This window comes from Callorhinus ursinus, unplaced genomic scaffold (assembly GCF_003265705.2).
Source record: "Callorhinus ursinus isolate GAN/ISIS: 27379988/994484 unplaced genomic scaffold, GSC_fseal_2.0 scaffold92, whole genome shotgun sequence".
Lineage (NCBI taxonomy): Eukaryota > Metazoa > Chordata > Mammalia > Carnivora > Otariidae > Callorhinus > Callorhinus ursinus.
The window spans coordinates 1,395,614-1,407,391 of record NW_027397154.1 but is presented as its reverse complement, the minus strand read 5'-3'; the positions used below and the strand labels follow the sequence as shown (position 1 = coordinate 1,407,391).

The following is an 11,778-nucleotide window of genomic DNA, read 5'->3' as shown; positions in this document are numbered from 1 at the left end:
CCCGCTCCTCGCCTGCCCAACAGCGGCAGCGAGCCGGGACACGGGGGGGCACGTGACACGCCGGGTGGGAACCACCAAGAGGGTTTGACGGGACTTTGCGGGGGCGGCGGGAGGCCCTGTGTCAGGAGGTAGGAGCAGGACCCGAGACTGGAATCCATGACTGTCGCTGCACAACAAAAGTCATAATAATTCCCATCATAATAGCTAGCCCCAAGGCCTTTTCATATTGCAGACACACCTGCTTTCTAAGTACCATGCCTACATTATCCCGTCCACCGCTCACCGTGATCCTTTGGATAGTTCATGAGGAAACTGAGGCCCGATGTGCTCTGCCCAGGGCCACATCCCAGTGAGTGACCAAGTGAAGCCTCAGAGCTGGCATCTGAACGCCTGCAGTCTGTCTCCAAAGCCCCAGCTCCAGCCTGGGGGAGGCCTGGGAGCAGGTGATCTAGGTGCGGGTGCCTCCTGCCAATCCCTCCGGCTCCCAGCCCCCTCCCACCTCCCCTCTGAAACCCAGCTGTGCCCCTCATGAACGTGGACTCCCACGCTCTGGCCTGCACCCCATCCCCACGTGTTCCTCCTGGGGCCGACTTCCTCAGTTTCCCCTGTGCATCTCCAGGCTCCCGGCACTGGCTCTCTCCTCTTTATCTACAACTGGGCCCACATTTCTCCATCCAGATTTCTCTCCTGATCCCTGCCTGGTCCTTGCAGGCACTGGTTGCAAGCCAGCTCTCCACCCTCTCTCATATGGGTTCCGGGGCCTCAAACCCCTTTCCCTGCTCCATCTCCACGCTGCTGGCTCAGAGCACTGTCCCAGGCTCAGCCCCAAATATGCAACATCCCTGTGCTTGGGGACAAGCACTTTACAGCTAACCTGCTCAAGAAGAGCTCCTGTCCTTCCTTCCCTGGGGACAAGCCCGCAACTGACCCTTCCAGCCTCCCAGGCCTGGACTTTGCCACGATCACTGACCCCTCTGCCAGCCAGCCCCTGGCTTCCAGTGATAGAAACTGACCCTAGGCCACTTAAGACAGAAAAGAGTTTATTGGAAGGAAATTCAGTATTTCCTACAATAGATGGAAAGGCTGGGAACCTGCCTTGGGGGCTAGGCAGGGACCGGGGCGCACGGGGCACAGAGCTACAGCCAAGACCATGGGAACAGCCTGGTAGGGAATGACCGTTGGAGTCCCCCGTCTCCGAGTCCTTCCTCTGCGTTAGGAGCCACAGGTGGAGCACCTGGCTGACCGGAGCTCCAGCAGGAAAGGCCTGGCGGAGGGAGGATTTGATCTGCAGGCTTCTGCAGCTCGGCTTCCTGCCGGGGCTCCTAAGGCTGAAGGGACAGCCCCACATCATCCCCCCCCATCCGAACAGCTGCTGCATCTGTAGAGGTCATTTCCAGAATGGCCTTACATCTCGGTGTCCCCAGGGGCCTGCACCGGGTGCCGTTCTCACTGCCTCTTTCTAGGAGCGGCTGGTGGACCGTGCACGCCGGTGTGGTTCCCTGCTAGGGCAGGACTCTGGGCCAGGCTGCCTGGTTTCCGAGGCTGGGGGCACCGCTGCCTAGCCGTGTGGTCACAGGGAAGTGATTAACGTCTCTGTACTTTGAGTTTGCCCATCTGCGCAATGAGGGTACTAGAACTACCTGTCTCGGGTGGTGGTTGTGCAGATGAAGTACACTAATGGACACAGAGTGCTTCCAAGGAGCCCGGGGCCCAGAAGATTCTGTAACGTAAGCTGCTCTTACTCCCAGGGCACCTTGCGCACCGTCCACACTGGAGTCTCCGAACCTTCTCTGGTTGTCTGCCTTCCTCAGCCGATGGTTCCCCAGAGACACACAGCCCACGTGGCTGGTCTCTGAGGCTCAGTCTGAATGGCCTTGGCCCATCTGAAACCAGGGTGTCTGTCCTGTCCAACACCGGGACTCACGCCCCGAGGGGAGCTTTTCCTTCTGAGTCCCACACACTCAGCACGCCCGCCTTGCACTCCAGCTATTTGTACACTCCTGCCCCTCCGTCCACGCGTGGGTGCCCCTGCCCCACCTCCTCTTCGCCAATCCCCCGCTCCTCCGTCAGACCCCGCTCGCCAGCAGCCCTGCGCTGGTGATGATGCCCAGACCATGGTGGGGGGTGAGGGAGGAGCTGGAGCACTAAAGAACCTAGAGCGGAAAGGCAGGCTCCAAAGGACAGACCCCCCCCAACTCTTTCGTGGCCCACCTGCGGGTCGGGGAAGAGGGGTCTGTCCCGATGCTCCCTCCAACCCCGTCATCTCCCCCCCACTGAACCTCAGGGCTCTGGGTTGCCATGTTTATCACGTGCCGCCTGGTAGAAGCAATGTTGGCGTTCCTGGGGCTCCCAGCACACTCACGGCAGGCTCGGAGAGGTTAAGGAGCTTTCTGGAGTTTCCACAGCTGGGACAAAACCCCACTCTCTCCTGCTCCGTCCCTGCTCACAGGGCACCTTCTCTGGCTTCCCCTGCAGAATGCCGAATACACAAACCGACCTCCATAAATGCTCCTGAAGGGGGACGTAAGCTCCACCGGGACACCTACTGGCCGCAGGGACAGGCCAGGGTGGGCCGAAGCCCTGGAGGTCTGCGTCTCATCAGCCTGTCCCGCACCCCCCCCCCCCGGGGTCCCTTCTAGGACCTCCAGCCTCCCCGCGGGCTCTGGCGCAGGAAGGAGCTGCCCCTCCCCCCCTTCCACCTCCTACATACACTCCCTCCTCCCTCCGTTTGCCCACAGCTCATCAGGCCTCTGCTCAGGGCGGTAAGAGAGCAAAGTGTGGACGGAGGAGAACAGCCTGGACACAAGCCCCACGCGGCGCAGCCATCTGAATTCTGGCTACCACCTCCCTCCAGCCTCGATTTCCTGGCCTAGTGGGGGGGGGCAATTCCTGCCTTTGCCTACCTAGCAATGTGTAGGAGTCTATAAAGATGAAATAGTATGTGATAAAATATGCAGCTGAACACACTGGAAGGTTGTAAAATGTTACACAAATGTAAGAGGTTCCGAGCTGGCCATAACATGGGCATTAAACCGCGGCCTCGCCAAGACGTTCACCATAAAACCTCCAGCGCCGTGGGGAGGGGTCGGGGCTCCTGAGATTTCTGCCACTTCTGTGAGTGACCTTCTCCTCCTCATCACATGTCCTGCATTGATCATATATTCCTTCTGTAATCAGGAAAAAAAAAGCTATATAAAAGGAATACTTGTGAAATAAAGTATCTGAACTCCTGGTCTTATACCATGTCGGTGGTGAAGGTTCTAGCCAGTGGTGGAAAAGAGGTTTATGGGCAGCACGGAGAGTGGAGGGTCTCCTGCCCGCTTTCATGGGCTCTTCTGTCCTGGGAGACCTGAAGCCGGGAGCTGGGAGCCGGGAAGGAGGGACCACAGGGCGGACGATGCAGGCCGTCTGGGTCTGAGGACACGGGCCCCAGCGAGAGGCTCCTTGGCAGGACAGAAACCAAACTGGAGCCTCGAGGAAAAGCCAGCAGAGCTCAGTAAGGACACAAAGAGTAGATGGGAAGAGAGACTCGGAAAAGGAGAGGACAGTGAGCCTCATCTTTGCCTGGGGCCTGGGGTTTTTACTGAGGATGGTGGTCTGGGGCACATGTCTTCTTAGTAACCCAGGAACAAAGAGCCGTGTTCCGCTGTCCTCCATCAGTCACTGATACCCTGGAGCCTGGGTCTTGATGCGTCAGCGGTCTTGGAAAACGTCATGACCCCGTCCCATCCCGCCTTCGCTATCTGTCGCAAGTTATCTCTGGAAGACTGCGAAGGGAGGACCACACTCTGTGCTAGAAGGCCTGTGTAAGGCGGGCGTGTAGGTCCTAGCAAGAAGAGAAGCAGGAGAAGAAGTGGTTTTTCATGGGGTCCCTTTAGTTTCCCTGTCTCAAAGGACTTCCTAGCCCTATATCCAGCAGGCTCTTCTTCCCCACCGAGAGACTCAAGGCTCAGCACGACATCCCAAAGCGACAAGTATTCTGAGCTTCCCACCCCCCTGGGTGCCACCCCCATGTCCAGCTGCCGCCGGGGCCCTTCCCCCTGGAAGTCCCGCCGGCCCTTTCAATGCAACAGGCCTGCAGTGGGCACAGCTCAGTGCCCACCCTTCTTCCCGGCTGACAGACTCAGTTTCTCTGGGGAGCAGAGCAGATCCCAGTTGGGGGAGGGGACCTCCCAAGCCGCAGGTCCAGTCAGAGCAGCCGCTTCTCCTTCCAAGATTCGGGTGTAGCCATGGCCACTGAGCCGGCTCTTTCCCCTGAGAGTAGATTGTCTAGGCAGCTGCTAGGACCGAGTTCCCACCAGATAAAAAGAGATCTTTACCGGGAGAAGACCTCCCGCTCCCACCCCTTCCTCCTGCGGCTCCCACAGCTGGGATGTAGCTTGGTGGCTGAGGCCACCATCTTGTGACCAGAGCCGTGAGGACAGCAAAGTGGACAGGCAGAGGGGACGGGCTCCTTGAGACACTGAGGAGGGCTTTCAGATGCGGCTTTCAGATGCGTCCAGAGTGCTTTGTCATGGGGGAAAGAAAACCTCTTGTTTAAACCACTGCTTCCCAGGGCGCCTGGGTGGCTCAGATGCTCGTTAAGCTTCTGCCTTCAGCTCAGTCATGATCTCGGGGTCCTGGGATCAAGTCCTGCATGGGGGGGCTCCCTGCTCTGTGGGGAGTCTGCGCCTCTCCTGCCTCTGCTCCTCCCCCCGCCCCTCCCCCACACCCGCTCCTGCTCTCTCTCTGTCCAATAAATAAAGATATTATTTACTTTCTTGGCAGAGAGAGGGCACACAAGCAGGGGGAGCAGGAGAAGCTGACTCCCCGTGGAGCAGGGAGCCCGATGCGGGACTCGATCCCAGGACCCTGAGACCGTAACCTGAGCCTGAGGCAGACGCTTAACCAACTGAGTCCCCCAGGCACCCCAATAAATAAAATCTTTAAAGAAGTAAATAAATGACTACTTCTTCACTACTTCCTTTACCCCCCCCAATCTGGAAGTGGCACTTCTGCCCACCACTCCATCCCAGATTCCCCCCTGCCTCCTATCTGTGGCGTAGCTCCCCTCCACTGTTTAACCTGGCCCCTGGCCCCCCACACTCGCACTGGAACTAACCAGTCCCCCTACCTCTGAGCCTCCTCCTCGACCCACCCTCTAACTGCCCAAGTGATGTTTCTAAAATACCAATCCGGGGGTGCTGGGTGGCTCAGTCGTTAAGCGTCTGTCTTCGGCTCAGGTCATGATCCCGGGGTCCTGGGATCGAGCTCCGCATCGGGCTCCTGAGATCGAGCCCCACATCGGCTCCCTGCTCCGCGGGAAGCCTGCTTCTCCCTCTCCCACTCCCCCTGCTTGTGTTCCTTCTCTCGCTGTGTCTCTCTCTGTCAAGTAAATAAATAAAATTTTTAAAAAAATAAAATAAAATAAAATTAAATTAAATTAAATTAAATTAAAATACTAATCTGCTTATGTTTCCTACTCAAGTATCCGGGAGCTACAGCACAATGTTCAAGATCCTGAGCATGGATTGAAGGGCACTGGTAACATGGCACCCGACCACCTTCTGCTCGCACCTCCTGCCACTCCCCCAGACCCATTCTGTACTTGCAGCTACCCCGAGTAATGGTGCACACACTCCCGTCGCTCTGAGTGTGAGGGCTTACTTATCCCCCAAAACCCATTTCAAATATTCCCTCCTCCGTGAAGCCCTCCTCACCCAAATAAACCTTCCTTCCTCTGGGAGGCCACAGCCTGGTGTCTGACTTACGCTTCTATTACATTCTTAGCCTATATTCTAATTATATATTTGCCAGTAGACTCAGTTACTTTAGGGCGAGGATATACTCCAGAGTCCCCAGAGCCTCCCAGCGCAGTGTTTGACAGGAGTGATTAGTCAGTTTTTGGTGGAAAAGGCAGCAGTACAAAACACCTTCTGGTGCTTTCTGTGCAGAAACCACAGTCCCATACTCCTCAGCCCTTCCTGTTCCATGTCCTGCTCACTCCCCAACCTGCCCAGCCTCCCCTCCCCCACAGTGGGCACCCAAGGGAAGAACTCCACCTTCTCTCTGAGTCTGCTGCCCACCCCCCAGCCCCCCACAACTCTGGACTTGGATTTGGGGGAGGGACAGATCCATGAGGTTCTGGTCACCTTGGCCCTCAGTAAGAGAACTGGACCAGTGGTCAGAAGAATCTGGCTTCCATTTGGCAATATCAAACGCATTTTCTCACATCTGTAAAATCCTCCAAAATCTAAGAAAGCAGATATCCAGATTTCATGTAAAATGTAAGCTCCACAAGAGCAGGGTCCCCACCTACTGTCCTGCACTAAGCCCCCAGCCCCCATCCAGAGCCCCTATCTGGAGTGGGTGCACTGTGTTGAATGGAAGTCAATCTCAGGATCATCTGTAAGTTCTAAGAGGGCAATAAGCTCTGCTCAGCAACTGAGGAGTGCTTGAGTGTGTGTGCACGCTTTTATTTCTTTCCACGCAGCCTCATTACACGGGCAGACTCTGAGACACTCACTTAATGAAACATTATGCTGCCATTAAAAATATTGTTTACAAAGAGTTTATAACATGCAAAATGTCTTCTGTTGCAAAGCTAAAAGGGAAAAAAGGAATTAACAATAGAAATGAGTCATATTTATCACACCATCTGAAAGCAAGAAAAGTTTCAAGCAAGGGGGGCCAGGAAGAGACAAAGACGCTAACAGTGCCTGGCGCTTCCCCAGCCCTCATTCTCCTGTTCTCTATTTTCCAACTTTTGAAAAATATGCACACATTACTAATAAAGTGGGAAACATACTCTTTATTTTTCAAAAGGACATGGATGGAGCGGACAGCCCCCTCCTGCCTCACCCCGTTGCCCAGAGATGCCCTCGGGGCTGCGCCAGGTTAGACGGCGCCTGGGGACACGGTGGCCCCGGCCTTCCCCACCTCAAACCACAGGGTGTTCAGCAAGGGAGTGGCAACCAAGTAGCTCCGCCTGTTCCAGACTGGAAAGGGCGCCTCGAGGAGGGAGCGCCCCCGCCCCCGCAGGTGGACAGCACCTCTCTCCGGAGGCGGGGCCTGCCCTGGGGCACTCAGAGGGCTAATCCTGTACCTCAGGAATTCCCAAAAAGGACTCGCTGCGGAATTTCCCAGACAGGCAGACAGACAGACAGACAGCCACCTCAGACAGCTCCCCCACTGAGCACAGATGTTCGCCTGGGGGTAGCGGTGCTGAGAGCCAACACAGGCGCACCACTCAGCGGGGACAGGCCGTCCAAGGCGAGCGCCAGACAAGAGCCGCCCGGGCAGGCTGGGGCTGGGACCGGGAGGCCGGTGAGGGCTCCCCTGGATCGCGCGGTGCCTGCAGGCTTCCTCTTGGTCCAGCAGGCGTCGCCGCGGCTCTAGGGGCGGCGGGGCGAGCCCAGGGCCGCGGCGGGACTGCCGCCGGGGCTATAGCCCCTGTCCAGTTTGTTGTATCAATGGTGGCTTGTCTGTCATGTCCCCTACTGGCCTGGGGGCTTCCCAAGGGCAGGAATTTTATCTTAGACTCACCCTAACCCCGGGTGCCCATAACACCCCCACCTGAGGTGACCCATCAAGTCTGACAAACGACCCCCGACGCACAAATACTGGGATCGAGGAGTGATGGGACCAAAGCCTGAAGTGAGAATACTGGGGACAACGCCAAGCCGGGGCAGCCCCCCACCTCTTCCCCACCCGGCTGGCCCCAGCCCTGCCCCAGCCCCAGACGCAGGCAGAGCGGGAACCGACGTGGCCCCGCCGGGCTGGGCTGAGCGCGCCCGAACCTGCCCGGCCGAGCGGAGCAGCCCAGGGACCCCACACGTTCCCGCCCCCAGTCCCCGCGGTCGAGAAACGGGGGCTGTGCCCCAAACCGTCTCCTGCGGCGGGTAACCCGGGGCCGCCCTCTCCGAACAGCTACCATCAGCCGTCCCCTCCATAACCCTCTCCCAGTTTCTTTTCAGAGCAGTAAGTCCCGCAGAAGCTCGGCCCCTTCACTCCACAGGGATTTCACTCCCTCCACGAACACGTACGGACCAACCGCCACGTGCGCTAGGTGCCGGGCAGGCGCCGGCGATGCAGCCGCGGACTGACAGACCCAGCGCTCGCCGAGCTGCGATTCTCGGCACACCCGAGCGGGAACCGGGTGATCTCGCCAGGGGCACGTAGGAGGCCCACACCTAGGTGTCCTCCCAGGTGAGCAAAGCGCGCGTGAGGCGCCGCCCTGGGGCTGGTGGGCGGCTGGACTTCGGACCCGCAGGAGCTGCGGGCAGCACGTCTGCAACCGCCGGGCTGGGCGCGGGGGGAGGGGTGGGGGGGGCCGGGGCGTGCGCCGAGCCAGGGTGGACCCAGACACTCGGTTACGCTCCGGAGGTGTTTACAGTCCGCGGAGCGGGTCTCGCCTCCTGCCGCCTGCGGCCCTCGGAGGCCGGCCCTGGCCCTCCCCGCCCCAGGCTCCTCCCCCGAGGGAACCTCTGCGCCCGACTGGCAGCGGCGTCGCGGCCGCGTGTAATTACAGGCGCTGTCGCCAGGCCCGGCCGTAAAAGAAGAGGATGAAACGATCTGGGCTGCAGGGAGCTGGGCCCGAGGCGGCCGGGATCCCCGGGTCTGCGGCTTCCGGCGATGCGCAGCGGCGGGGAAGGGCCGGCCAGGGAGGCGCACACAGCCGCAGCGCCAGCCGGGCGCGCAGACAGCCGCGCTGTGACACGCAGAAACCACCAAACGCACGCAGGCACACAGCATCGGGCCTCCCGCTCCAGACGCACACAAGAGCCTCGGCAAACACCTGTCCTCCCTCGCACCAACCCTGCTCCAGACGGCAGCAGATCCCGGCGGGGAGAAGGGCCCGGGGAGGCCAAGTCCAGCGGGTGTGAGCGCCTGGCGAGGGGGAGGGGCCCGCCGGCCAGGAGCCTCCGCTGCCGCGGTGCGAACCCCCGCCCCTCCCCACAAGCCCCGCTCGCCGGTGCACGTTTCCCCCCTCTAGCCACGCCGTTCGCTAACAGCACACGTACGCCAGAGCTGCACGCGCTTCCGCACACGCGGCTGTGAAGCTACACACATGCCTTCACGCTCGCGCGCCATCACACGTATTTACACATGCCAGATGCACATGTGTGGTTACAGTTTGCCACTCTTGGTGATTGCCCAGATTCTCACAGTCCGCATTCAAAGCCCCCTCGCCTCGTACGCACGTGCGTTAGCGCCCCCGCGCGCGCGCACAAACACGTCCTTAGCGCCCTTTGGCGCACGAGAGAGAAGGAGAACGCCCTCGGACCCAGGAGCCCGAGTGTCCCTCCCTCGCGCTGTTAATGATGGGCAGAGGCGCCCTTAGCCCCAGCCGCTCACGTTACACACTTGATCACACAGGGTCGCACTTTATTCCCGGCATCTAGGCGATGACACAATCTCCCGAACAAAGACAACATTGACAAACCCAACAAAAACAAACAGCCGCGTGTGTGGGGAGGGGCAGCCGAGCGGAGTCCGGGAGAGGCGGGTGGGAGGAGAGTGGGAACGCGGGCGCCCGAGCCTGGGTATGCCAGGCTCGGGAAAGGTGCGAGCCCTGTCGACGACTTTGCACCCCTCCAGAGCGGCGCACGGCGCCGCACAGCCGGGTCCCGCACCGCGTGTTCGCAGACCTGCACGTGCAGCTCGTTCCCTTCTCCCGCACGCCACTGAGCCGGGGGGACACAGACCCAGCGCCCCGCACAGGCCCACCGGACCGCATGCAGACCCACAAGCGAGCGAACTCGCGGCGCAAAGGACCTTCGTCCCGGCTAAACGCTCAGATCCCGCCCCGCTCCCCTGCCCTCCCCTCCTCCACCTCCCAGCCCCTAAGCCCCGGGGCCGCCGCGCTCCGGGCGGGGCGGGGCGGGGCCGGGGGCGGGGCGGGGTGGCGGGAGGCGCTGGCCCAAAAGGCGGAAGGGCCAGAGCTGTGCGCGGGGCCGAGGAGACAGCCCGCGGGAAACCGGACCCCGAGGAGCCCCCCTCGTCCTCGCCCGCCCTGGCCAGGCCCTGCGCTATGGAGTTCCTCTGGGCCCCGCTCTTGGGTCTGTGCTGCAGTCTGGCCACTGCTGACCGCCACACCGTCTTCTGGAACAGTTCAAACCCCAAGTAAGCCCCGAGTCTCCGGCCGGCAGCCTGGGCGCCCGGTTGGCACTGCCCACCCCCTAACCCCCCCTGCCCGGGTAACTGTGCCGGCCAGCCCCTGACCTGAGTCTTGGGGCAGTGACCAGAGGCGGGAGGGATTCCGTAGACTTTTCCCCCCCCCCGCACTTCTCCCCCATAACTGGGAGTACCCCACCCCTGGGCAGGAACCTGCCCGTGACTGCTTGCACAGGGTTCTTTCTGCCCTTCCTTTCCGTCTCTCTGGTACCTCTGTTACTCTGAAGTGAGGGACCCTTGCTGAACAGTTCTGCCGGCCAGGACTCTTGTTCTAGGCCCTTCCACCGCAAAAGCTTCTGTGTGTCACTTGGACATCTGCCCACCTGGACAGGTACCTGATGTGACATCAGGCATAAGCAGAATGCTCACTGTAATCCTGGGAGGACCCCTCAGGAGGGACCTGGCCCTCTGGCTTTAAACATCTGCATTCTGTGTTTGAGATGACCCTGGAAAGCTCCCCTCCACACACAAGGGATCTTCCGAGGTGGCGCGAGTGGGGCACATGCTGTGTGTAGGTAGGCTGAGGGAGTCACCTGTTTAGGAGATGGGGGGAAGAGGGAGGGCACGGGAAAGGTTCAGAGGGAGTGGAAAGGGTTAAAAGGGTGACAAAGGGCTCTGGGCAGGAAGGAGTTAATTTCTCCTGGGCAGGTTTAGGGCTGGGAGGCAAATGGTACTGGGAGGAAGAAGCCCTGTTGGACCCTTTGTTCTTGCCCTTGAGTTTTTGAAGTTATGGGAACAATATTTGTGGGAAAATGGGAGAGGGGGTAGGGTGGAGCAGGGAGAGGAGGTCTGGGCAGCTTGGGGTCAGGAAAAACACTTCACTCAGCTTGGCCACCCGCAGCCCTAGCAAGCCAGCCCCCCACGCCCCTTGAGAAATGTGTTGTGCCAGCTTCCTCTGACCCTGTGGCAACATTGCCTGGTGGGGGGTCTGGGGGCTGGGGCTTGTGGGTGGAGGAGGGAACAGCCAGCTACCAACGCAGGAGGCCAGTGCCCTTTTGCCCATTGGCCACAGGGGCAGCCGGGGCAGCCCCCTCCACCTCACTGCTTGCTTCCTGTTCTTTACCTCCTTGATCCAAGCTTGTTCTAGTGGGACAGAGCGAAGTCCCTGTTTATGCCCATGCCAGGTGTTGGCTGGAGGAGGAGGAGGGGCAGGAAGCCATGAGTAGGGAGGGGGGAACCTGGCCTTTTCCGTTCCCAAGCTCCCAGATTTCCTCTCTTTCAGGAAGGAGCCTCTTCCTTGCCCCCGCTCTCCGCCTTCCCTGACGCCGCTGCTACCCCCCTTTCCCAGACGGGGAGCCAGGGTCAAAGGAGCCTAAGTGGAACAGATTGTACTGGGGGGGTAATGGGTGCCCCCACCAAGCACAGCTTCTGCCCTGTCCATCTGGCCACACGTGCACGGACACACACACACACACACACTTTCTACCATCCCAGGACTGAAGAGAAGCCAGCCAGAGTGTAATGCACAGGCAGCCCAGCCGGCCAGTTTGCAGGCACAGATGAGGTGGCGATGAGCTGGGTGGGGGTGAGTCTGGCCTGGGTGACTCAGGGCAGTGGGCATCGGCGAGATCTCCAGGTCCCAGGCGGGGGGGGGGGGGGGGGGGGGGGGGGGGGGGGGGGGGG

The 11,778-nt window shown here is 60.1% G+C and overlaps 1 protein-coding gene and 1 long non-coding RNA gene across 2 annotated transcripts in view; one reads left to right on the top strand and one right to left on the bottom strand.

Annotated features, from left to right (window-relative positions):
* Window positions 1-2,313: 2,313 nt before the first annotated feature.
* LOC141371744 (uncharacterized) lies at window positions 2,314-9,833 on the bottom strand. The gene is made up of 3 exons (XR_012376941.1): window positions 9,630-9,833; window positions 3,057-3,167; window positions 2,314-2,469 (listed from the first exon to the last, which is right to left on the bottom strand). It is a non-coding gene; the product is annotated as an uncharacterized lncRNA (long non-coding RNA).
* A 68-nt stretch (window positions 9,834-9,901) lies between these two features.
* Window positions 9,902-11,778, top strand: part of EFNA1 (ephrin A1) — a 6,054-nt gene continuing 4,177 nt past the window's right edge. Inside the window, exon 1 of the mRNA XM_025858917.2 lies at window positions 9,902-10,104. Coding sequence (XP_025714702.1) covers window positions 10,013-10,104 — 92 coding nt within the window. The 5' untranslated portion in view covers window positions 9,902-10,012. The remainder of the gene's footprint in view (window positions 10,105-11,778) is intronic.